Source organism: Colossoma macropomum, unplaced genomic scaffold (assembly GCF_904425465.1).
Source record: "Colossoma macropomum unplaced genomic scaffold, Colossoma_macropomum, whole genome shotgun sequence".
Taxonomy (NCBI): Eukaryota; Metazoa; Chordata; class Actinopteri; order Characiformes; family Serrasalmidae; genus Colossoma; species Colossoma macropomum.
Window position 1 is genome coordinate 692,595 of NW_023494807.1, and position 27,969 is coordinate 720,563.

The 27,969-nt window shown below is 39.1% G+C and overlaps 1 protein-coding gene across 1 annotated transcript in view; it reads left to right on the forward strand.

Moving 5' to 3' along the window:
• Positions 1-27,969, forward strand: part of mre11a (MRE11 homolog A, double strand break repair nuclease) — a 131,083-nt gene that overhangs the window by 52,680 nt on the left and 50,434 nt on the right. Inside the window, exons 10-12 of the mRNA XM_036556092.1 lie at positions 14,230-14,310; positions 17,680-17,809; positions 18,344-18,447. Of these exons, the coding sequence (XP_036411985.1) occupies positions 14,230-14,310; positions 17,680-17,809; positions 18,344-18,447 (315 nt within the window). The remainder of the gene's footprint in view (positions 1-14,229; positions 14,311-17,679; positions 17,810-18,343; positions 18,448-27,969) is intronic.

Consider the following 27,969-nt stretch of genomic DNA (forward strand, 5'->3'; position numbering starts at 1 on the left):
CACCCCAGGGTCAGATCTCGCTTGCGTCGTTCTATGTATCGCCTGTGGCTGATACCTAATAATTCAGCAGAGACTGAAACGTACACAGCTAAACCCAGCATACACGTCTAAATACACCCAACATGCACAAATAAAGTGATCTTGGCTTGTGATTCTCTCTGTTTTATCTGAGTAAAATATTTTTTTTCTCTCATAGGCTCATTTAGTCTATCATACTGAAACAGAAACTTGTTTTTTATGAGTGTAAAGTCATAAGGAAAGAAACTAGGATAGACCAATCAGTGCTTCTGGGAGCCTGATGTACCAGAGTTTTACCAATATGAAGATTTTGTGACCGATACCGAATGTAGACGTACAAATACCTCAGTCTCAATTGTGTATTGTTTCTGTATTGTTGTCCATCAGTGCCTCTGTACGTTTGTCCAGTTACTGCAGTACACAGCATGCATTACACAAATAAAGTACTATATGAAAGTCACACTTCATTTATTAATTTCCAGTCAAAACAGCGTTTTCATTTTCAGTGGACATATTTGAATACTTAAAATTGTCTGCATTTATTTTGTCCACATTTTACCTTCAGCTTTGCCTTCAGCTTCCATTCTTCTTGGGAGGCTTCTTGACGGCTGCATATCCTTTCAGACCCATAGCGCAGTTTTTTTAACAATGGGAGGATGGGCAGAAACACGCGGATTTCAGATCTGAAGCAGGAGTGCTAAACATTAAACTTTGCTTTATTAGCAGAACTTTTGCTGTTACCAATGAATTTATGACACCTTATTATTGGCTGGTAGTGAGTAGTATGGCCAAAATATACATCACGCTAAAATTATGATTTCAGATGGTTTCACTATATGTAGATATACAACCCCATTTCCAAAAACGTTGGGATGCTGTGAAAAATGTACATGAAAACAAAATGCAATGATGTGCAAATAATTAAAACTCTATATTTCATTCAAAATAGTACAAAGACAGCAAATGAAATGTTGAAACGAGAAATTGTATTGTTTATTGAAAAATATATGCCCGTTTTGAATTTGATGCCAACAACACTTTCCAAAAAAGTTGGGACGGGAGCAACAAAAGGCTGTTAAACACCTGGTGGTTAATTAGCAACAGGTCAGTAACATGATTGGGTATAAAAAGAGCTTCTCAGAGAGGCGGAGTCTTTCAGAAGTAAAGATGGGGAGGGGTTCACCACTCTGTGAAAGACTGCACAATTAAATAGTGCAACAACTCAAGAAGAACGTTTCTCAACATAAAATAGTAAAGAACTTTTGCTTTTCATCATCTACGGTACATAATAAAAACATAATAACATTAAAAGATTCAGAGAATCTGTAGAAATCTCTGTATACAAGGTAAAGGCCAAAAAACAGTATTCGTTGGCCGTGATCTTTGGGCTCTCAGGTGGCACTGCATTAAAAACAGACATGATTCTGTAGTGGAAATCACTGTATGAGCTCAGAAACACTTCTGAACACCACTGTCTGTGAAAACAGTTCATCACTGCATCCACAAATGCAAGTTAAAACTCTTAAACGCAAAGAAGAAAGCAAGTATAAACTGGATCCAACGCTGCCACCTTCTCTGCACCCAAGCACATATGAAATGGACTGAGGGGAAGTGGAAAAGTGTCCTGTGGTCTGACAAATCAACATTTGAAATACTTTTTGGCAATCATGGACTCTGTGACCTCTGGGATAAAGACCATTCAGCTTGTTATCAGTGCACAGTTCAAAAGCCAGTATTCATGATGGTATAGGGGGCATTAGTACACATGGCATGGGTGACCTGCACATCTGTGAAGGCGCCATTAATGCTGAACGATATATACATGCCATCCAGACCACGTCTTTTTTAGGGATGGCCTTGATTATTTCAGCAAGACAGTGTCAAACCACATTTCTCACATATTACAACAGCATGGCTCCGTATTAAGAGAAATGCACTTAACTGGCTTGTCTGCAGTCCAGATCTGTCACCACTGAAAACATTTGGTGCATTATGAAATGAAAAATACATCAAAGGAGACCCTGAACTGTTGATCAGCTGAAATACTATATAAAACAATGCCGAGAAAGCATTTCACTCTCGAAACTACAGCAGTGTCTCCTCAGTTCCCAAACACTTACAAAGTGTTGTTAAAAGAAGCGGTGATGAAAACCACGGTTACACACGCCCCAACCCAACTTTTTTGGAAAGTGTAGTTGGCGTCAAATTCAAAATGGGCATATGTTTTTCAAAAAACAATGAAATTTCTCAGTTTCAACATTTCATATGTTGTCTTTGTAGCTGCTTGAATGTAACTGCTTCACCATTTAGAGTGGAACAGTAAAATCGAATAAGAAGCCAAATTTAGCTAAATTTAATTTCTCAAGTCATTTGTCTCATATGTGTGTCCCATATATTCACCCACTCTGACCATGAAACACAGCTGAAACCTGGAAAATATTTGTCACTCATGCTCAGGACCAGTTGGTCCGTGGCTTGTTGCGTGGGCAAGGAGACTTAGTCAGGAAGCTGCTCTGCCAGGCCATGTTGTTCTGGTGTTCGCTAAGGCTAACCTCAGTAGATCCATTGTTTTACACCCGGTGCCTTGAAAACAAACTGGACTAATCAGTGGAAGATGATTGAGAGACTGGTGAGGCTTCATTTTTCGTTTTCTGAAGCATCGTTGGCTCAGCCATTGAGCTAAAGAGGCCAACATTAGCATAGATTGCAGTGTTTGCAAGTTATGTTGTCTGTGCTTGTTTATTAACGGTTCTGATGAAACTCATACCTGAGGAAGAATTTCAACTGGTACTGCCCACTGTTAGTACTGGCTAATCTTTATTGACCAACCGATGTGTAGACTGGACAGCAGAGTGAAGCTTAGTGTGCATTATGGTTTAGGAGATTAGAGTTTAATCTCAGCTGATAACTATTTAACAACAATAATAATAATGACAATAATAATAATAATAATAATAATACATTTTATTTATAGAGCACGCTTTTTTATGACAATGTCAACTCAAGGTTCTTTACAGAAAATAAAACACAATTCATAAAGCACATCCAAAAAGAAGATTCTACTTAAAGATATCCAGAATTTCTTAAGATAAAACAAAACCCATGCAACACATTTAAAAGGAAAATTCTTAAGATTGTTCTTAAACCATCTAGAGTTTCTAAAACGAAAAAATAATTTATAAAAATAGGTCTGAAAAGAAAAGTCTTAGGATTCTTCTCAAGAAAAGAGACCCAGAATTGTTTAAAACAGAACAATATTTAATTTATGAAAGCCCATCTAAAAAGAAAAGTATATATATATATATATATATATATATATATATATATATATAATTTTAAGAGATAACGATCTGGAATTTCTTAGAGACTCAGGAAGCTCATTGCATAATTGTGGACCCACCACACTAAAAGCTTTCCTTGCATCTTTGAATGCAGTGTGTAATATGCAACTCCAGGTTCTTTTTCTGGTTTGTTAATAGCGCTGCGGCAGTTAATTAGTCATTGATGATATGCATTATCGAAATATCTCAATGCAGCAACATGCTCTTCAAAACAAAGCTGTTCTATAGTGATGTTCTTATGATTGATCATTGTGGCAGATTGCAATGCACTACAGGAAAAGTAGGAGGCGATATGGCTCGAAATGGCAGAAGACCTGATGGCGCACTTACTTGATTAATAGAATAATAGTTGATAGATTAATTCTTATAACGTTAACCATTAATTGCAACCCTTCTTGTAAATTCTGCTCATTTTTTCCAGACACTTCTGCGAAAAGAACTCTGAGAGAACCTTCTGTTGACCCTAAGGTGTACAGAATGTCCTCCAGGTACAGCAACAATCAGACGTTTCTAATTTTGATTTGGAGCTGAAAGTGTGATGAATTACGTGCAGAGAGTGTGTTGATGGATCAGAAATTGTACTTTAATTGCAGGTTGAGATGCTGAACACATCTAGTAAATCACTGAGGTCTGGCGTTCATGCTTTAGAAACCGACGGATTTTGAGGACTTTTGAGGACATTGTGAAACTTTTATAGAATCTTTCGGTCAGTTTTTTTTTCAGAATCTGAACTGACATTTTGTCAATTTAATAATTGGTTTTTCAGGGAGCCAAAAGTGGTTGTTCTGTGTGCCCTGTTAACATTACGGTATGTCCTGTTGAACTAGCAGAAGATGACATTCACACAGAAATCACAAGCAATTTCACAATTTTTTTTTTGCTGTGCAAAAGTCAGAGACCATCCTTTTTTTTCCAAATGACCATTATGGAAGTTATTCGTTTTTCAGCTTTCTTTCTTCATTCTTCAGTGTGCCCTGCACCCCGAACACTGCGGAGGGACGCGGAGTGACAGTGGGAGGAGGACAGCCGGCAAAGGAGGGGGGAGGCCTGAACTCTCCTCTGTTCCTTCTCAGCTGTTTTTAAAGGCGCTCACGCTGCTGTCATCAGATTAGCATCAGCACCTGAGACAAAAGGGGTTAAGAGTTCATTGCTACACCTCCCCGTCACTGCCCCTGCTTTCCCAGCTCCTCCTCTCGCTGTCACTTGTGTACCTCTGTGGTGTTCGGGGTTCGGGCCCCGCCTTCCCTCCGGTTGTCATCAGGGCCTGGGGGACGGGCTCATGGCACATTCAGTTTTCTTTCACTCCTTGCCATAAAGCAGCCCACTGCTAACCCCTCTCTTAAGTTACCTGAAAAAGCAGTTCACACCACACTTTTAAGTCCCGTGGGCATTTTGTGCAAATTAACCTAAAATAACCTGCTTAGGAAGGATTTTACACTTCTGCTTTTCAAACTGAGTCCACAGGTCAGCATAGAATCAGCTAAGCAAGGTACCTGTTCAGTTAGCTAGCTCCTTAGCTAGGCATCTAGGCTGAAACAATGTGATACCGGTTTCTATTTAACATTTTATCATATCACATTTTATTCACTGGAGGGTCACTTCTCCATTAGAGAAGCACCTAATTGGGCTCGTCGTCATGTTATTTCACCTGTAGGAGTACCCTAAACAGCACTGCATCCCATTTTGTCTCCTGGACAGGGCACTCTTTAGGACACTATCATGTAGGGGTGGCATAAAGGGCACTTCATAACGACACCCTTTTCCATTGTAAGGGTACCGTACAGGGCACGACATCACGTTTTCTCCACAAGAAGAGCAGTCATTAACAGGTTATTGAATTTTCTTGCTCTAGAGAGCACATCATCATAATTCATTGTATGAAGGGGCACCCGAGAGGGCACTCAGTCATCTGTTTCCCATGTGAAGGGTGGCCTAATAGGGCACTTCCTCACTTTTCTCCCACTCTAGAGGGCACTTTAGCAATGCTTTTTCAACCATGGGGACACCAGGGGGTTTGCTGAGAGCACAAAGCTGTAACTGGTTGGTTGCAAGACTGGACGGACAAAAGAGTCAAAGTGGCGATAGAGTGCACAAAAGTAAATTGAAATGAATGGTGTTAGGTTTAGTATTGCACTTAGTGTTAGAGGCTTTTGTGGATTTTCCATTTAAATATTCACTGACTAGCTGCTTAATTAAGTCCACCTCCTTCTATCTGCACTCTACTCCACTGACCATACAGGAGCACTTTGTTGACAGACTGTCCATCTGTTTCTCTGCATACTTTGTTACCCCTATGGCCCTTATAACCTTATTTCCGTTTTGACTGAAAATTGCTTAAACGAAAGGTGGTCTCTGACTTTAGTGCAGTACTGTATCAAAACATATTGTTATAATTACATATTAAAATTATTGTCATAATTTTAACCACATAAAATAACTACTGTATATAGACATTTAACTACAACCCCATTTTCAAAAAAGTTGGGACAGAATGTAAATAAAAGTAAAATTAAATGATTTGCAAATTGTGTAAACCATATTTTTAAATAAAAATTTGCAAAGACAACATATCTAATGTTGAAACTTGGAAATGTTATTGTTTTTTGAAAAAATATATGCCCATTTTGAATTTGATGCCAACAACACATTCCAAAAAAGTTGGGACGGGGGCCTGTTTACCACTGTGCTGCATCAACTCTTCTTTTAACAGCACTCTGTAAGCATCTGGGAACTGAGGAGACACTGCTGTAGTTTAGAAAGTGAAATGTTTTCCCATTCTTGCTTGATACAGGATTTCAGCTACTCAACGGTTTCTTAATGCGCCAGATGTTTTCAGTGGTGGCAGGTCTGGACTGCAGTCAGGACAGTTTAGCGCCCGAACTCTTTTAATACGCAATGTGCAGAATGTGGTTTGACACTGTCTTGCTGAAATAATCAAGGCCTTCCCTAAAAAAGACGTCGTCTGGATGGCAGCATATGTTGCTAAACATGTATATATCGTTCAGCATTAATGCTGCCTTCACAGATGTGCACGTCACCCATGCTGTGTGCACTAATGCCCCCTATACCATCATGAATACTGGCTTTTGAACTGTGCACTGATAACAAGCTAAATGTGGTCTTTAGCCTGGAGGACACAGTGTCCATGATTTCCAACAAAATTTTCAAATGTTGATTTATTGGACCACAGGACACTTTTCCACTTCGCCTCTGTCCATTTTAAATGAGCTCCGACCCAGAGAAGGAGGCAGCGTTTCTGGATCCTGTTTATATGCATTGCCTTCTTTGCATTTAAGAGTTTTAACTTGCATTTGTGGATGCAGTGATGAACTGTTTTTGTAGACAGTGTTTTTCAGAAGTGTTTCTGAGCTCATGCAGTGATTTCCACTACAGAATCATGTCTGTTTTTACTGCGGTGCCACCTGAGGGCTCAAAGATCACGGCCAGCAAATACTGTTTTTTGGCCTTGTCCCTTGCTTACAGAGCAATTTCTACAGATTCTCTGAATCATTTATTGACATCATGTACTGTAGATGATAAAAAGGAAAAGTTTTACTATTTTACGTTGAGAAACGTTATTCTTGAATTGTTGCACTATTTGATCATGCAGTCTTTCACAGAGTGGTGAACCCCTCCTCATCTTTACTTCTAAAAGACTCCGCCTCTCTGAGATGCTCTTTTATACCCAATCATGTTACTGACCTGTTGCTAATTAACCACCAGGTGTTTTTGTTAGCATCACACAACTTTACCAGCCTTTTGTTGTCCCCGTCCCAACTTTTTTGGAACATGTTGTTGGCATCAAATTAAAAATGGGCAAATATTTAAAAAAAAAAAACAACGCAATTTCTCAGTTTCAACTTTTGATATGTTGTCCTTGTAGTATTTTCAATGAAATAAAGGGTTTAAATGATTTGCAAATCATTGCATTTTGTTTTTATTTACATTTTCCACAGCGTCCCAACTTTTTTGGAAATGGTGTTGTAAACAAAAAGGTGTAAATATGACCAGTATTATTGTGATATTTTTGCAATACTGAAACATCAAAGACACCTAAATGTTTAAGTGAAAATATTAAAATTTTTAACACAAGTCACTATAAAACACGTCTATTTTTGATTGTATGGAATTTATCCATCTTATGCAGTCACGTGAATTCGATTCACATTTATTTGTACTTTTTTATACAAATATTTGAATATCACCCAACAAGCCTTGCCATTTCGAAGGTGGCCTTCTGGCCATAATGACTGTGAGAACTCACTGTTTGCTTACGAATATGTATCTCAAGTATGCGCCGACATGCACTGTAATACACACTTACCAAGCACTTTATTAGCAACACCTGTGCTCCTTCTTATTCATGCAATTATCTGATCAGCCAATTGTGTGGCAGCAGTGCAGTGCATAAAGTCAAACAGTCAACAGATCTGAATCCAGTAGAACGCCTTTGGGATGTAGTAGAACAGGAGAGAAAAAATCTGCAGGAATTGCATGATGCAAGCATGTCAGCATTACCCAGAAGCTCAAAGGGAAGTTTCCAATATTTTGTGGAATCCATGCCTTGAATTGAGGCTGTTTTGAGAGCAAACAGAGGCCCTACCCAGGTTTAGTATAGCGTTCCTAATGAAATGCTCTGTCCACTGACATGCATTGTTGTTACAAGTTAATCAGCATTATTCATCTGTGAGTGGTCATAATGTTTTGACTCATTAGTGTATATTCATTGGAAATGCTGGGGTGCTGTGGGGGAAAAAAGGAAAGGATAGCATGACTGAGGTAATGGCAGTGATTAGAGGGCTGAATCGCTAGCCTTTTATGGACATTATGGTCCATTCAGTTTACTGCAATTCTGCCTTAAATTATTAAAAATGTGAACATCGTCTTAGGAAATGCTTTGCAAGAAACAAAAATAAATAACACATAAATGTGTATAGGGGCACTGTGGTGCATTTTAATAAGAGATGTAAACAGGGTTGTTGGCATCACTCGACAGAGTGATTTTAAAGCATGCCTTTTTTGCTAACCGTAGCCTACATTTTTGGTGTCTGACGTTTGCTTCTTTAGTTTAGCATTGTAGCTAACAAGTAATGGGTGCTTATACCCCACCAATTAATATCAATTAAAAAATGTACCCCTCTCAAAATTCATCAAACATGCTGATTTTGCATTAAACATGAAACATGAGCTTGGTGTAGCTTGGTATATTAAGCCAAAGATTCAAATCGTGGAATCCGATCCAGTACTGTAACTAATCTAGCCTGAAATATTGTGTTATGTATACTGTGTTTCAGGACTGGACTGGGAGCTAAATTCAGCTCTGGACTTTTGTCTAGACCAGCCCACTATAAACACAGTGATCTCTCCCGACTACAACCCCCCTAAACACCACGCTATCATAGTTACAGTGTGTGGATATTTTCAAACAACAAAAACACCGTTTTTTTTTGTTTTTTTTTTAATTTATTTATTTTTTAATTCATTAATCAGTCAATCACTCAATGAATCAATCAGTAAACCTTTATGTAAGCATCTCAGTGCATTGAGGGAGACCTTCGTTTACGATGTAGCTGAGCCAATACAGAAAACAGGGATTAAGAAGTTAAATTGTAAAAACAAATCAAGTGTTAAAAAAGTAATACAAATCATTATGATAAATTAAAACAAATAATAAATCAGTAAACCATTAAAGATGAGCGTGAACAGGTCAAAGATGCTGTACCTTGGCTGAGAACTGGCCTGACTGCTTGTTAGCTCACTAGTTAATTAGCCAATGTGTGAGAGCATATTAACATTAAGCTCGCCTGCTGTAGCCTTAGTGTACAAGTGGACTGCATGAAGTGGCTAACTTGCCCCTTCTCCACTCCTTCCTCAGAGTTCCTTGCTCTGATGTCCGAACACATCGTGTGTTTTCATTTATTTTTGTCTTGCATCTGTTTTTTGTCACACACCCTGCGTCCCCATTGCACTTCTTAGTTCCCAGTCTCTCTCAGTCTCGCTTTGTTCTGGGGGCGGCAGCCTTTTGCGTGATTAGCCAATGGCCACACACTGAGAGTGCAGTCGACCACTAACATGTCTACATATATGCAGTCCAGAATTTGCCCAGCGCATGGTGTTTGTCCCGGGTCGCCTCGGTTTATTTTATATAGGACTACAGCAGGACAATGACTGTGCGTTTTTCTCTTTCTTACCCCCTCAATGATCCACGCACATAGTGGTGGCCTCCTGAGAATTGTCCCGGTCCTCCCGATGGCCAGTCCGTCCCTGCTGTATTGGCACATTTGAGTAGATTCAGCATAATAGTCTACTGTTAGAAGTTCATCTTTGATGAAGAACTTTGAGTAAAAAGAGCTCATTTTAAAGCTTGGTAGTAAAACGTGGAGGGCTCCTAACTGTACAGAGCCATCTCTATTGAAAATACTTAAAGTTTAAAAACCTGAATCTGCTCAATCTTACTTACTTAGAAGCCTCAGTAACTTTATATAATGATTTTTTTCAGCACTTACTGTGTCAAATCAAATAAAGAACAGCAGAAGCTTCCTTATTTGTTTTCCAAATTTTCTTCCCTTCTGTCTATTCCCTGTTCTCCTAGTAACAGCTTCTTGACAGCTACGCACAGTTTTGGTGGTCAGGCAGGTCTTGCTCAGTTGTTTGGAGTCTCCACTTCTGGAAACTCCTGTATTTTCTTTTTCCTTCTGCAAGCGGATTACATTATCTCAGAAATACCTCGTGAAAAGTGAGTAAATAGCACTTACTGACAGTTTTGGCTGGAAATAAAATTAAATGAAGGATGGTGACGGATATTTTGAATAAATATTGAAATATTATTTTGGTTATATCGAACAGGTAGAGTTGATGAACAAATAATATAAATCCTCTCGCAAAGGATAGGTCTTAGTTTGTCTGCATAAGGGATTTTTGACATTGAAGAGTCCCTGAAGCTACAGAAGCTTCTAGAAGCCTGTGGGCATTTGCTGACACAGTAAAAGAAAGGGCAGGCTGACCCTCAAAGAGTAGAGTAAGCTGATAAGAACCTGTTGAAACCAGTTTGGGCGTCAGTTCAATAATGTAATAGTTAAATTAATAGCCTTGAGAGGATGGAACGGCTTGGTACAGACAAGCTAAGATGATTAAAAAAAAATAATAAAATGATATCATGTTCGTTTGGAAATAAGGGTTTCCAAGAAAAGTGCAAAGTTTGGATATAATGGGGACCAAGATGATATGGAATTGTGTAAAAGGGAGGGGTGATTACTTCATCAAACAGGATATAAAAAAGGATGTTTCGTGATGTTCTTTGCATTGTGGTTGGCCGGGAACCATTTTGCCACTCAAGCTCAATAAAGAAGAAGGCCTTTTCCTTCCTTCCACGAGAACCCAGCGGCTGAAGTCTTTTTATTCCTTTTTACGGATACTCTCTTATTCTTTTGATTTCTTTCAAAGAAGTTGGACTACAGTTAAGAAAATAGGTCTATAGCACAGAATGCATTAGAGATACCCTTTATATGTTTGAACCTTGGGCAAGGAGAAGTAGCTCTTGGTTCCGACAGTGGTTTGTGACTTTTGCGCTGTAATTGTATATGTAACAATAGCATATCTATGTGTTACATGTGTGATTCTCCGTACTATACACACACACATAAGGACACACTCACTTCAAAATAAGCCTTCAATTTATACACACAGAACTCGCAAAAGGATTTTTCTACTTCACTGTAATGTATTTTCAAGGTCCACTCACACAGCGGTGTCCAGACTTCCACTCTGAGACACGGTCTTTCTAACAGGCCATTTACATGCACGAGAAAGTAGAGGTCTGATTCATGCACCATTATCATTATTCAGAGAATGCGTGTTTCCATTTAAATGTATGTTCTCGGTGCTATATTTGGCTTATTATTATCAGAAAATGTACACTTCATTCACGTTTATGTTCTCAGTGTTATATTTGGCATAGAAAGATCAGATGTACGTTTTCATTTTCATGACCACAGCGCTGTGTTTAGCATGTAAGTTCATAAAAAGTACATTTTCATTTAAATGCATGTTCTCAGCTTATTAAGATAATGAAGTGTACGTTTACATTCACATTCTCAGTGTTATTTGGCGTAGAAAGTACAGAAAATGTACATTTTCATTTTCCTGACCACAGTGCAATATTTAGCGTATGAAGATCATAGTGTACATTTTCATTCATATTAATATTTTTAGTGCTATATTACCACATATAAAGGTCAGGATATGTCCATTTTCTGGAAGTAAACATGTAATGCAGGATTATAATCTAGTACTCATTACAAATTACATGACTTAATCAGTATACTGAAGCTTTTTTTCACCACAGCTTTTAAAAAGGCCAATCTAATGATAACGGTTTGTTTTTCTGTCGCTGTGCTCAGGATGCTGTGTGCTGTATGGAAAGTCAAAACATCTATGTTTAGAAATGAGGGACAAATAGCAGGACGGTTTAGTCTAATACATTATGTGTTTTTCATTAGGCACTGAAGCCCTCATTAAATCTGTTCAGTCTAAAACTCACCTGCAAGCCTGTGATGATCTGTAACCCTGGAAACGCTGCCTCACTCTGTAAGCTGTGTGCTACTGAAACCCGCACACTTGTTTTTTTTTCCGTGTCAGGAGGGTCATATATGTGTATATATGTCTGTGTACACTGACAAGTTAGAAAGAATTGCTCATACACAGTTGTTTGTTCACTTGACTGACAACAAATGATGGACATTCCCAGAGAACTTGTAGAGAGAGGAGAATTGCTACTCTGTAATGTTTTCCGGGTTTCTCAAACACTAGGGGGCGCTCCCGAGCGAGTCCAAAATGAATGGGTTAAGCTGGAGCATTTGAGCAAAATCATAGTTTGTAAATGCTTAAACGTTTTTAATGTAAAAGCATAGATTCATTTCCTAAACACTGAATAGCATGGAACGTTTTAACACTGCTGTTATATTTTAAAGAGCTTTTAAACTCGAGAAACGGGGCCTCATGTACATTCATTACGTCAGTGAGCGTGAACAGCCAATGAGCTGCTCCACTCGCCAGCCAGTCAACAGTAACGTTAGCGTCCTGTTGTCCCAAACTCGTTGGCTGTAGGAACAAGGAAACATACAGGTTTTCTTTGCTTTTTTAGTAAAACACATCTTTGTAAAATTACAGCAAAGTTCTGGCTGAGTGATTAGAAAGTATTTTAACTTTACGTTTTTAGCTGTTGACCTCCATTCACCTCCATTCGTTGAGGACTCACTCGCGGGTGCCCTCGGCTGTTTTTGATATAACGGGGGAAACAGGAAGAGGCCGGACTCTTAAACCAGCTCTGATATTCTCTCAAGACGATGCAAGATTCCACACAGTGCGTTAAAGGAAGATTCCTGCTTTGCCTTGTGGCTCAGCTCCCTCTTCACCACTGCAGTCCAGGACCGCAACCGCGTTACTGCTGCCCCTGTCCGAGCCTGCGGCCGATCACAAAACCCGCCTTCCCATCACTCGTCAGCAAGACCCCGAGATACTTAATCTCCTTCACCTGAGGCAGGGCCTCTCCCCTTACCTGGAGTGGGTATGCCATCCTTTTCCAGGCTAGGACCATGGACTCAGACTTGGAGGTGCTGATCTGCATACCAACCACTTCACACTCAGCTACAAACTGCTCACACACAGGGTGGCGGGCTACACTCTGCTCGATAGGGTGAGGAGCTCAGAGTAGAGCCAGAAGTTGAGGTGGTTTAAGAATCTGATTAAGATAACCCCCTGGCGACACCTGGTGGGGGTTTATCAGACACGGCCTACTGGGACAAGCCCACAAGGTTGTCCCAAGAACTGCTGAAGGGAGTATATCTCCAAGTTGGTCTGGTAGCGATTTGGAGTCCCCCGTTAATGAGCTGGAGAAAGCTGTGGGGGACAGGGCTGTCTGGGGTTCTCTGCTCTCCCAATGGCTACTGCGACTTTAGCTGTTAAAGATGATAAATGAAGGATAAATGAATGAATGTATATCCCTGCACTTATCCTCCACCATGCATGACTTTTTTTCAGATCTATGACAGCTTAATTTTCTCCTCTCTCTCAAAGATGGAAGCTTTAAGGGCTGGTTATCTGATGGGGACAGTTTTGCATTTGTTTTGAGTCCCATTTCCTCTGTTTAATCATTTTCTGAGGTTTTGAAAGCTGCTGTTGTTGTTTCATCTTCTACACTATGTCTACTGCTACTGCTGCTTTTGGACGTATAGCATGCATATAAATCCTGAAATTAAGTCCTCTTAATTTCATATTTTGATTCCTAAATCTATGATAGAACAGATCTCACAATACGTTTTAAGCAGCACCAAAAATTTGTGTCAGTTTTCCTTTATTATAAGTAATTGTCATTCATGGTTTTGTCTCTTTTACATGAACGTGTCGGTAACCCTGAAAGCTAACAGAAGTGTTTGTAGCCCTGGCAGTCTGATGAGACCTGTGAGCTTTTTGGGTAAAGAACAGTGATAAATAAACAGAGGTTGATGAGACAAATCCCGTTGTTTCTGCCCGGTGGGTCAGAACAATGCTTCAGGCACATAAGTGCTGTTCCTATTCCTCTCCAAACAGAATGGCTCATCACACAGAAATGCTGAGAGGTTTTCGCAGATGATGAAAAGTCTGAATGTCAGGCTTGTTGAGCAGACTCTCTAAGCACATTCTTAAACAAATAAAAGAGGAGCTCATACGCACTCTGTGTTCTCTGGGCTTTGGATAAAGTGTCTGAAGTGGCAGTGAACAGGAAGTATGACTCATCCTACTTTAGTCCACTGAAGAAAAAATTGTCCAGTTCATTGATTCTAGATGCTTGTTGTTTATTTGGATGGTTATTTGTTTGTTTTTTATGTGTCAGGTAGAGGAGATGTTGGAGGAGGCGGAGAGAGAGAGACTGGGGAATCCACTGACGCCTGAGAAACCTCTCATCAGGCTACGAGTGAGTACATCTCATTAACAGGGTACACAGTACACAGAAGCTGCAACAACTAGTTGTACAGTTTTTCAGTGTTTAGTGTGGCCATGCTTTGCCTTCATCACAGCATCCATTCATTTCATTCAGTTCAGTAGATTTTGTTTAGGTTTTTCAAAGAAATCTGCCGGGATGTTTTTCCACCCCTCCAAAGTTCAGTATTAGAAGTTGGTTGCAGTTTCTGCTTCTCACAATCCAAGTCATCCCAAACATTGCTAACACTGGGAAACTCACCAAACACCTGAGAAACTGCTCATCAGACTACAAATGGGTACATATCATTTTGGCCTGAATGATATCTAAAAATAAATAGCAGGATATTTTCTATTTACAATCCCAAAAAAGTTGGGACGCTGTGAAAAATGTAAATAAAAACAAAATTCAATGATGTGCAAATCATTTAAACCCTATATTTTATTGAAAATGCTTCAAAGACAACGTATCAAAAGTTGAAACTGAGAAATTTTATGGTTTTTTGAAAAATATGTGCCCATTTTGAATTTGATGCCAACAATACGTTCCAAAAAAGTTGGGACGAGAGCAACAAAAGGCTGGTAAAGTTGTGTAATGCTAAAAAAAATCTCCTAATGGTTGATGGCAACAGGTCAGTAACATGATTGGGTATAAAAAGAGCATCTCAGAGAGGCGGAGTCTTTCAGAAGTGAACATGAGGAGGGGTTCACCACTCTGTGAAAGACTGCACCATCAAATAGTGCAACAATTCAAGAGAAATCTCTGTATGTAAGGGACAAGGCCAAAAAACAGTATTTGTTGGCCGTGATCTTTTGACCCTCAGACAGCACTGCATTAAAAACGGACATGATTCTGCAGTGGAAATCACTGCTTGGGCTCAGGAACACTTCTGAAAACCATTGTCTGTAAAAAACAGTTCGTCACTGCATCCACAAATGCCAGTTAAAATTCTTAAGTGCAAAGAAGAAATCATATATAAACAGGATCCAGAAACGCTGCCTCCTTCTCTGGGCCTGAGCTCATTTAAAATGGACTGAGGTGAAGTGGAAAAGTGTTCTGTGGTCCGACGAATCAACATTTGAAATTCTTTTTGGAAATGATGGATGCTGCGTCCTCTCGGATAAAGATTACTCAGCTTGTTATCAGTGCCCAGTTCAAAAGCCAGTATTCATGATGGTGTAGGGGGGCATTAGTGCACATGGCATGGGTGACGTGCACATCTGTGAAGGCGCCATTAATGCTGAATGATATAAATGTTTTGGGAACATATGCTGTCATCCAGATTACATCTTTTTCAGAGAAGGCCTTGATTATTTCAGCAAGACAATGAAAAACCACATTCTGCATGTATTACGACAACATGGCTTTGTATTAAAAGAGTCCGAGTGCTAAACTGACCTGCCTGCAGTCCAGAACTGTCACCACTAATAACATTTGGCACATTATAAAGTGAAAAATATGACAAAGGAGACCCCGAACTGATGAGCAGCTGAAATCCTATGTTAGGCAAAAAATGGGAAAACATTTCACTTCCAAAACTACAGCAGTGTCTCCTCAGTTCCCAGACGCTTACAGAGTGCTGTTAAAAGAAGAGGTGATGAAACGCAGTGGTAAACATGCTCCTGTCCCAACTTTTTTGGAACGTGTCATTGGCATCAAATTGAAAATGGGCATATATTTTTCAAAAAACAATAAAATTTCTGAGTTTCAACGTTTGATTTGTTGTCTTAGTACTATTTTCAATGCAATATAAGGTTTAAATGATTTGCACATCACTGAATTTCGTTTTTATTTACATTTTGCACAGCGTCCCAACTTTTTTGGAAATGGGGTTGTGAAATTTCTATTATTAAGAAGAAAATACAATTTTTGTTCTTTTTTTCTATTTAAAAAATACAGTTATTGATTATTCTGCCCACCCTACCTAAATTTTATTTTTTTAAGAAATGCTTGCAAAAACTGGTCTGCAGAGGAGACGAAGTTAATGCTTTGAACTTCAAAAGATGGCATTGGGACGGGCGTTCAGTTATGTCTCAGAACATGCCGTCTTCCTCTCGCCCTTCTTTAATAAGCACATGTGAAGTGCATTTGTCATTTTAAAGTAATTAAAAACACAAGCACTCCAGCTGGAAACCCAGGTAGCTCACTGCTGCTTGTCTCACTCTGACTGGACTCATCTGATGCTCGTTGTAATGGTAACGTCTACACTGTGTTGCTCTACACATGCGCGTAATTTTGGATGAGATTACTTGTAGGGGGCATGTAAATGAAGATTTTCCAGATCGTTAAGTAGAGTGAGCACATAAACACTTCAGTCTTAATCTAGAATCAGAATGTATTTAATTAGATTAGCAAAAATCTGTGCGTGTGAACAGTCATTAACGGTTTCATTGATTTATTAAAATTTTCATAAACTAAGAAAAAGAATAATAATAATAGTAATAAAAGATAATAATATAATATTAAGTAACTCAACGCCTTTTGCAAACTACTTCACCTGTCGTTTTGCGCAATTTGTGTTCATGAGTTTCTTCTGGTGCAGGTTCGTGGCGACGTGTGTTCATAGTCCTCCCAGCTTTGTGTGATTTACATATTTAAATATAAGGTGTTTTCTGTTGTTGCAGCAAAGTCGCTCTGAGGTTCAGTTAAAGATGCCTTTGAAAAAGCATGTAGTATTGTAATTTCACAGTTTTCATAATCTAGCTAACCAGCCGGGACACTTGAGCTGTGCGCAAAATACTGCAAATTTTACAGACAGTAAATCACAGCAGATACAGTGAGGAATTTACTCTAGCTCAGCCTAACTGCTTTTATAGGCCCCATTATAACTGAATAACATGTTGTATATATATGATTTAATATTCTTTGTTACCTTTTTCTTTAAATGATAGAATGAATATGAATATAATCATATATTTACTTAGTTTGCAGTACAGCACTGCTGTGTTATTCACATATCATTTTCATCACTATTTGATGAGAATTTTCTCTTTCTGGCTGTGATCTGTAAGCTTTAGTCTTTATCCTTTTGGTGCTGTTAGGCTGCTGAAAGTTCACACTGTTATGCATGCAGCCTTCAGCGCTACTCTGCTACTTGATGAACAGAAGAGCTTTGCTATTGAAAAGCTTTTTGATTTGAAAAATAACAGGGCTGCCACATCACCACAGGACAATGCAGTCAAAAGTATAGCTTTGCTACATGCTATGCTTTGTCTATGCTGCTACCCAGTGCTGAACATTAAAATGTTTACAGTAACAGAAGCTTCATAGTCACTTATTTAATCATTTTTGACTCCTAAAATAACAGAATTTTCTTTCTTTCTTTCTTTCTTTCTTTCTTTCTTTCTTTCTTTCTCTGTGCAGGTGGACTACAGTGGAGGTTTTGAGCCGTTTACCACAATGCGGTTTAGTCAGAAGTTTGTGGATCGAGTTGCGAATCCCAAAGATATCCTGCATTTCACCAGACACAGAGAAACCAAAGACAACATCAAAGGCAAGATACACTTGCACGAAGTACTCACACAGTGCACGCGCGCGCACACTGCATGCACAGGCACAAAGTACATACACAAAGTACATACACAGAACATGCATACATGCGCATACAAAGTACATAAACGGAGAACCTGCAGGCACATACGGTGTACATACACACACACACAAAGTACCTGCACATCGTACACACAGGCACAAAGGACACACACTCTCAGTCTGCGTACACTAACATATGCAAACTACAAAGACTGGACTGTATATTAAAATTAATTAATGTTGACGTGATTGTTTTATGAATAGATTGTCCACATGTTGTCTTTTCTGACGGCTAATGAATATTCATACAGCACAGACTGTCTCCAGGTTTTTTTTTTTTTTCACATTTTGTTAATGGTGCGGAACTGTTGAAGTGTTTTCAGCTGCTTATTATTAAACCAGCTGAGAATGTTAATGGAGCGTGAGTGCTCTCATTGGTGTGTTATGGATTCATATGCATGATTGACTGTAGGTGTATTGTGTCTGTGTGTTGCAGAGGAGGCTATAGACTTTGATATGCTTCTCTCTCGACCATCCTCGGAGGTTCTACAGTTGCGAGTGGAGGATCTCGTCAAGGAATACTTCCAGACTGCTGAAAAGGTGAAAAGGTGTTTGTGTGTGTATGTAGGGAGGGGTTTATGTAATGGTATGGTAACCTAGTCACAGTTTCACAGTATTAAGGTATTCAACAACCATTATAAAACTGATCCGTTTTTTAAATCTGTTTGCTTGAGCCACTTTTGAAGCTGTTGTAAAATACTCGATGTTTGCCCACCTTTGACCGCCTCACAACAGTTGACATCTGTTTTACTGTGCCAAGTCACTAAGAACCATTGTGCTGTTGAATAATCTTTGGCTGTGATTAGGGCTGTAACATAAATCATATTTTAATCTTTATCGCAATGTGACAACACATCGTTAGAGCAGCAAAGGCAGATCTAATGAGCACATACATGCAGCGCCAGAGAGACGTCATTACGTTACCACCACAAACTGTTACAAGCCTACTTCTCTGCCCTAGGACTGAACCTGCTCTCCCACGTGAGAGAGGAGTAACTTAACCTTTCGGACAAAACACACTAGGAGACCTTAAAATGTCCCCATAGCTCAGCTTTAATGGAAATGAAAGTACAAACACACACTGAGACCTTATAATGTCCCCACATACCAATACCTGCTAATACCATGTGATGTAAGCCGAGTGTAGCTGCCGCACTAATGAACAGACAACTCAAGCTGGCAGTGAAGGAGGCTCTGCTCACACAGAGAAGCATTACTGACTCCATGACAGTCAGACACAAAGTCATCAGCGCTTTTAAACATTGTGCTTTGGCAGATTCCCACTAGACCTAAACGGTGTGATCTTAGCCTGTTTTGTTGAGTAGAGTGAGCACATAAACACTTCAGTCTTAATCTAGAATCAGAATGTATTTAATTAGATTAGCAAAAATCTGTGCGTGTGAACACAGTCATTAACAGTTTCATTGATTTATTAAAATGTTCATAATAATATAATATTAAGTAACTCAACCCCTTTTGCAAACTACTTCACCTGTCGTTTTGCGAAATTTGGTGGTAGGCACAGAATCCCTACCACCTCCCCAAGACAGGTGGAGACCCGCAGGTCAGCTAAAAACATGCAAAAAGTCGACATTTGCTACCAAGGTCTGTCTGTTTCAACATTACACTGTTTGACTGAATAGAATAGAGAGATATGAACGTTAATAAAGGGATCTTTTTGTAAAATAGGCTGTTGTGAGATAGTACTGTCCTACCATGTACATCACCGCCTGCTTTTAGCTTCAGTGCTCAGTGTTAGCTCAGTTTCTCAATGTGTTGTTTTGAATGAAACAGCTTTAATGCTAATTGTCTGTAGACAGGGCTGCCTGTAGAGCCTAAATCTAAGCTCTCTCGGTACGTGATGGTCTATTCAACAGTTTGAGTCACCAAAGAACAAGATTACAAAAAAAAATAAATGCACAATGTCTGTCTCAGCTACAGCTCGACCAGCCAGACAACGACTCAGAGAAGACACACATAAGCTCCTCGGATGCCTTAGCCTCAAATGCGGTTCCTGCTGACACTAAACTACAGAGACTGCTGTTGAAAGACAAACGAGGACAAAACTACAGCTGTACAGAGCACTCTTAAAAAGGATGGTGCTTCAAGGGGTCTTTTGTAAAGAAAATGGTTTTATATCGAATCATGAACACTCAAAGAATCCTTTGTATGATGAAAGGGTTCTTCAGATTGGTTGAGAATGTGCTGTAGATATGCTGTAGCACCCAAAAGGTTTCTTCTGTTGATACAAGCTTGAGTGCTATATAGAGCCATTTTCAAAAAGGTTCTGTATAGATCCATATACAGCACATTCTCCATCAGTCTGAAAGAACACTTTCATGATGCAAAGAACACTAATCGTGAATATCTGTACATCCAGGCTTTTCCTTTCTTTCTCTCTTTCTCTCTTTTCTTTCTCTCTTTATTGCTCCATGAAAACGTCCTGATCACGTTTGACCATGAGCTCCATCCTGCAGCAGAAAGCGTATGCCCGCTGAAGTAGAACAGCTTTGATGAGAGCGATTCAGGTTTTGTGAAGTGTGCTTGAGTTCAAGGTTTCGAGTGGAATCTGTCTGTGACCTTCACATTGAGGTGTGTGAATACAAGAATCCACTCTTATTGTTTTGATGACCGTGTCCTTTGCCGCTGTTGACGTTTAGGAGCTGGCATTATTCCTGTGCGGAGAACGATCAGAATTGAGCATATTGAAGTGAAGAGCTTTCCTTGTCACTTATGTTGTATGTCGCTGTTGTCGGAAGAAAACCTCGTATTTCCAAGATGATAACTTTACAGGAGAAGGAAAAAAATCCTTCTTTACTTTTAATGTAAGTCAATGGAACCAGACTTTTCCCCCAAGTCATTTTTGGCAGGTTCTTTTGGTCCATTCATCATGAAATTTACATATAATGTAAAGGACAACAAGTATTTTCAAATGAGGTCAAAAACTGAAAAATGGAGATAAGTTTTCTTCCGACAGCAACTATATGTTACCTTTAAAGTAGACAGTTATCTCTGCAAACAACGATGCAGCAACTTTGCTTCAACTCAGGCTGAGTTTTATTACTATTTGTCTTTGAAATTGAGCATCTTCCACTCCTTTGAAATTTCAAGTATTGCTTTTACTGATACCTCAGGCACATCTTTTGTATATCTGAAGCTTACAAGTACATTCACAGGGAAACTAGCTTAATACAAAAAAAACAAAAAACAAAACAAAAAAAACCCTGAAAGCTTGACCAAGGTAATGGTGCACAGTGGAATGGTTGCTAAGCAGTGAATGGAGGAGAAAATGAAGCAGACTTTTACAAATGTTATTGAGAGCATCAAGATTAATTATGATCAGCCGTAAGATTGAATTTGTTCATTTTTTATCACTATTCTGCTGGGAAAGTTCCCACCACCAGACAAAACAGCTGTTCAGATTTTGTCATAATTGCTCATGGAAGCCCCCTAGTGGCTCAGGCCCATATCAAATGATGTAGTGTTTGTCAGAGTACTTCGCTACTTGATAGATAAAAGTGCTTCATTACAGAAAAAGCAGCTTGATTTGATAAATAGCGATGCTACAGCCACACTATTGGGAAATGTAGTTAAACTTATAGCTTCACTACTTTTAGCGATACTAATGGCTACGCTTACTGCTGTGCAACAGAGGAGGTTTAGATAGTAAGCAGGAATTGGAAAAGGCTAAAACTGGAGCGATAATTGCTAAAATTAACAAGACTAATTTAAATTTTTGATAATTTTTAATATTTTTGCTGACATCATGCTGTTAACTTGCACAGGTTGTTTCTGTATGCACGACAGTTTTGGGGTAATAATATGCTTACAACTGAATTCATCTTTACTTTTTCATCAAATGGTATAAAAAAGGTCTTTGACGTGAGGGGATGATTAACAAAAAAAAGAAAAAAAAAAAGAAATGATAGACGTTGCCCAACACCACTGTTGGTACGCTGGCATCGTGGTGCTGCACAGATCTCATATAACTTGCTATGCTGTTATTAAAATTTCCCTGACCACCAAAAAAAGGTTCCAGAAAGGGACCAACCAAACATTTGCGCCCAAGTGCCCTATTAGTTGATGGCTACAGCATTAGTGTTTGTTTATTGGTCAGGCATGCAAATGCTCAGTTGCTTCCACATTTACAACCATGAAAAGCAGAAAGTAGAGAAGCTTAATGTCAATGTGCATCACAGTCAAAGCAATAATAATAAAGATAATTTAATCTCTGCATCTTTGTGTTGTTGACCAATTTAAATTTAACTGATGCTCAGCAAAAATAAATAAATAAATAAAACGCTCTGTGATCCATGTGCCAAAATCAAAAGCATATCTTGCTCTGATGTTATTAACAGCAGATTGTGCTGCAAGAACGATATGAGTGTTTGTGATGACTGAAGTGTTAAAACAGGCAGGTTATACAGTCAGTAAAGCTCTGAGAAAACTACACTTTGGTGTTGAATTCCTTTGTTTGATTCAGACCATTATAAAAATGCATTCCCACCGGCAGTGAACTGAAGCTGGGGTCAAGCAGGCCAAGACTGGACCACAGTTTTGTTGTTTAGCTTGTATAGGCCTGAATACAGGTGTTCACATGTGAGCACAGACTGATCAAGTTCTGTAGGCCTGCAGTATTTGTACAAAGTTAATATTGCTTCCAAATATTTGATCTGTAGCAAACGTACAAAATATAATTAACTCTGGTTCATTAAACGAGATAAAAGAGAGAACAGTAGGTTCTTTAAACAAGGAAAATGAACAGTAATACAACATAAAACACTAAATAATAGTGAAAGGATGTCAGCTGTGAGCTGCAGTGAACAAGTACAGTATCTTCTAAAATTGGTCAGCAGAGTTCAGAGAGTTCCAGAGTTTGTAAATATCAGATGTCCAGGAGCGTATGATCTATAAAAAATCATTTCAAAATGACAAACGCAATTAAACAGCAATCAGCTGCAGGCAGGTACTGTGGAGTGCAGTGTGATGCTGCTCTGCCATGCTGGGTACCGCAAATGATGATTTTTTTTAATGATTGTGCTAATGTGCCATTGTGCATTACACAATAACAAACATTGACTCAAGTACTTGGACACCCACAGAGGAATTTGAAGGCACTAGAGTCGCGCTCTTCAAATTCAGTTTACCCATTGGGCTCCCCCCCCAGGTTACATCTGGCAAGTAACAAAGCCTATCAACAATAGAGTTATCAGCAGTAAGGGCCAACCCAGCTCATCCCTGTAGGTTTTATGGGTGCGTGTCCAGGTGCCCGAGGCACTAGGGGGCCCCGTGAGCAGTTATGACAAAATTTAGGCAGCCTTTTTGACTAAAGATGGGAATTTTACTAGCTGAACAGTGGACAAAAAGCTAATATTAACCGTATATTGACCATAATCTTGACGCTTTCCATATCATTACTAAACATCAGTATTATGCTCCTTTGCCTCAGTCAAGCTTTCAGGCTTTCAGGCTTTCAGGCTTTCAGTCAGGCTCCTTTTAAGGTACAGATATATAAAGAATGTGCCTGAGGAGCTGTAAAAGAGAGACCTGCCCCCACAGAGTAGATGATGTCAGTTTTCAAAGACAAACAGAAATAAAAATAATTATAATAAAAATAAATAAATACATTTCCACGCCTACCGTGGCAGTATGCTTTATTTTAGGACGCTTGATGGTTTTGGTTTTTAGTTTGCTGGTGATGTTTTCTTCAACTGTGTGTTCATCTCTCACCTGTCTGATTTTAACTGAAGTTATCTTTATTAGGGTAAATGTGCTGGGGAAGAGCGGATGCATGCTTTATAAGGAAGTGTTGGGTTTATGCTTGTGCTATATCAGGACACAGCGCCTTTGGAAAAATGTATTGCTTGACAATATGATTGCCTTCGTGCAACCAGCACAGGTCAGCACAGTACGATTACTTCTAAAATAAATGACGAATGATGTAACTGTACATTAGGCTAACATACCTAACAGAAATATTTAATTCAAGGAGTTGTATTGTAAACCACCAGCCCCAGACTTTGCAACTTGGTTGGAACATTCAAAAACGCTCTTTTAAAAATCAATAAATAGTAATGAGAAATGTGCATGTTAGCGTTCTGCCATCATGGTGCTGCACAGCCATCATGACCTCCCAAAAACATAGCCAGCCCATCAAAAATTGCTGTCTAGACTTATCCGCAAAGGGCCGGTGAGGCTGCAGGGTTTCACTCCAGCAGAGCAGGAGATCACCTGATGAAATGTTTGAAGACTAAGACCGACTGATTAAACTAGTGGAGTCAGGTGTGTTGCAGCTTGTTTGGAGTGAAAAGCTGCATCCACACCAGCCATTTGCGGACAAGATTGGACACCCCTGACTTCCTGTGCAGTACAGAAAAAGTATGGAATTCGATTTGATTAGTTTCCAGAATATTTGTGGAAAGAGAGTTTGGAAAAATACTGTGTTTTCAGGCTATTGCCCCTACTCTGTCTCAGAATTTGTAAAAAACTAGAGTGTTTTTCATGGTGTCTGGAGCGGCAGCCAGTTGTTTACCGCTGTGTGAGAGAACGCAGGCCAGAGCGAGCGTGATGACATGAATAGCAAGGCAAGAAGTTTGGTGTGAGACTGAATGCATACTCCTACACAGAGCAGTTTAATAGTGTCTTTTATTTATAGAACACTTTTCATATCAGTGGCAGCTCAAAGGGCGTTACACTAAATAATAGTGTAAAGCCCTGTAAACAGGTGATAATATTTCACAGTGATAGGAGAAACTATAAGTGTTAATTTAAAATCATATAAGAAAGTGACAGATCCGATTAAAAAGATGAATGAAAGAGATGTAGAATTTTAATTGAATGCCAAGGTAAAGAGACATGTTTTAAATGTTTCTTGAAAGTGAGCTCTGACCATGACTGGCTAATAAAAGCTTCCACAGTTTAGAAGCACAAAAACTGAAAGAGTCTCTCCACATTTTCTGTGGTGTTTTACAGAAGGTGTTTGCAGAAAGTCAGTATGTCTGTGTTGGAACATAAATGTAAACTAACGTGGTGCTTTTAGGTCATTTAGAGGTTTAGAAACTAGTAGCAGAACTTTAAAATCCATCCTGAAAGACACAGGTAGCCAGTACAGTTCCTTCAAAAGGGAGTGATGTGATCTTTCTTTTTTGTTTTTGTTACCATTCGTGCTGCTGCACTTTGTACGAGTTATATAGGATGTATTGTTTTCTTAGAAAACCCAGTAAGAAGAACATTACAGTGATCAACTCTGTTTGTAACAAATGCATGAACAAGTTTTTCTTCGTCGCTCTGAGATCGAAAAGGCCGAACTTTGACTGCGTTTACATGCGGAATAAAACAGAGCTCAGATTCTAAGATTAGATTTCATATATCAGGTTTGGTATACAACACTGAAGAACCAAGGTTCTCATAAAGCACCTTTCTCTGAGTTTTAGTACCGAATATCAGTTATGTGACGTCTACTGAGAAATATCTGACACACAGCTGGTTAGTCTGTCTACAGAGGCTTGATCATCAGAAGGAATCAGTATGTAGAATTGTGTGTCATCAACAAAGCTATGAAAAGCGCTGTCATGTTTGCTAATGACATTCCTTAAAGGTAATATGTACAAAGAGAAAAGTAAAGGCCCTAAAACTGAACCTTGTGGGACTCCACAAGAAATGTTACATTTTTTGATGATTGATTTCCCAATGAAACCATGAACTGTCTATTAATGTAATGTGATTTAAACCATTCTCAAAGTGTGCCTGTGAGGCCTACCCAGTGTTCAAGACGATGTATTAGGATCTAGCAATCAACGGATCAAATGGTTAGAGCAAAAACCTGGTTGAAATGTCTGATGTAACTTGTTTGATGTTAGATACAGAACTTTAGTACGAAAGGATCCATGCTACTCATTTTCAGTGGAGTAGTGAGTGTGATAAGTCTTCCACCAAGAAATATAGTTTATTTGGAGTATGTTGTAGTTGCTGAGCACCGTGGACAGCTGAATGTGGACAAGAACGTTCATGTGTCCATCGTTATATTGCAGTGATTTCATGAACTTTACAATTTTTAGTGATGTAATAATAAATGTCATAATGTTGCAGTGTCTAATGCAAAAATCTTGACTTTTTGAGTATTTTTTACTACAAAAACCTTTGAACAGTCTCGAGAATTTGAAACAAATTGGTGTCAAACATGAAAATAATGAAAATAAAACTCAAACTCATCAAAACTGAACAAGATTTATGTCCACTTACCATTATTTCACTAACAGTGGAGGTTGTGATTTGGCTAATGTTCAGCACTTCACAAAGATTCTATAAGATTTACACTCCGAATTATCTTCCATATCATCGCTGCTGTCTAGCTGAGCTGAAATCCTGTCAGACTCTTCTCTCCTTGTATCTGATAAAGCACTTTAAACATTGTTGATACAAGTTGAGAAGTAGAGTATTTTCATTAAAAAGTTAAATGTTTAAGGATCTAAAACGACAAACCCACATCACTAAATCCAAGCCGTCCACGGACATTACAGTGAAATGCAGAGCAGCTGCAGAGGTGGGATGTGAAGGGTTATTGTGCCAACAAGAGTCAGGGATGGTCAGCGTCTAAGCAACGCTAATTTTATTGATGTTATTTCATGCTTGATGTTGGTTACAAAAACAGTACAGATTAATAAATGCAGTCAAGTGCACATTTAGAATTTAGGTCTATGTAGGCTACATTATTTTGCTTCCTGCTGGAATGAGCTCATTAGGACACACACAGACACATTGCTGTTCGTGTTGGGCACCTGTTCCTGACACATGAATCAAGAAAAAATAGAAAATAATTAGATTTATCTATTTTCTCAGTGCTCCGTAATGAACAACATTAAACGGAACACATGCACATTTGCGCTTGACTAATCTTATAGTCATTTTTAGACTGGTGATAACAGCTACATGTACTGTAAGTGTTTTTTTTAACTGAATATTACTTTGAATCTCTTTTCTTTCCTGTTGCTAAGTGATTAAGTGTCTGACTGTGACTTAAAGAGAATACAGTGGATTTCATGGATGCATAGTGTGTCTTTATGTAGTTTGTGTGCGTTAGTTTGTTCAGAATGGTTACACACTCATTATGTACAGTACTGTGCAAAAGTCAGAGATCATCCATTATTATTTTAAGTGGTCATTAAGTACTAGCTCTTTATTTTTCAGGAGATGTTTTCTGAGGAGATTAGATATAAGATGAATCCACTTGCATAAGGAAGGAGAAAGTCAAAGGAAAACAAGAGAGAAATGGCGCAACCATCTAAGCGTTGGTCACAATTTGCCTCGATCTCTCTGGGTGGGTAGGATGGCTCCCTCTTCTCCCCCCATGACGTGAACACAATGCTAGTCAGCTCAGGCGTCTGTTTGCTGATGTAACAGATTTGGCGATTGGTGCTTTTTCTCCGAGCGCGTTCAGCTGTCCGGTGACGTTGTGTGAGTGGCAGTTCAAAAAGATGCAGTTGCTGGCTACGCGGGTCTTGGAGGAAGCCTGTGCTAGCTTTCGCCCTCCTGGCACTGATGGTATATTGGGTGGAATTGGAAACTACTAATTTGGGGAGAAAATTGGGGAAAAAATTAAAAAAGATACAGAGAAAATGGGGCCCCTAACAACCATGCAAGACCTGGAGGACCACAAAAAAAACAGGTTAGATATAGAATAACCCACTTGCATAAGGAAGGAGAAAGTCAAAGGAAAATAAGTGAAAAAACAGGAGTTTTCAAAAACCACCTGGAAGAGCTGGTCGACCCCAAAACTGCCCCCATCAGATAAACAGCACTTAAAGCTTTCATCTCTGAGAGAGAGGAGAAAATCAAGCTGATCAGATCTGAAAACATCCACAGGTGTTTCTGTCCATCCTTCCACTGTGAGAAGACGACTCAGCGCTGTGGGTCTGAAAGGATGTGTAGCTGTCAAGAAGATGTTACTGAACAAGGAAAATAAACAAAAAAATGTGCAAATCAAAGTTGCTGATGTTCTCAGAGCAGTAGACTGGCCACCCTGAGTCGAACCCTCAGCATCACTGAGTGTGTTTGGATTACTTG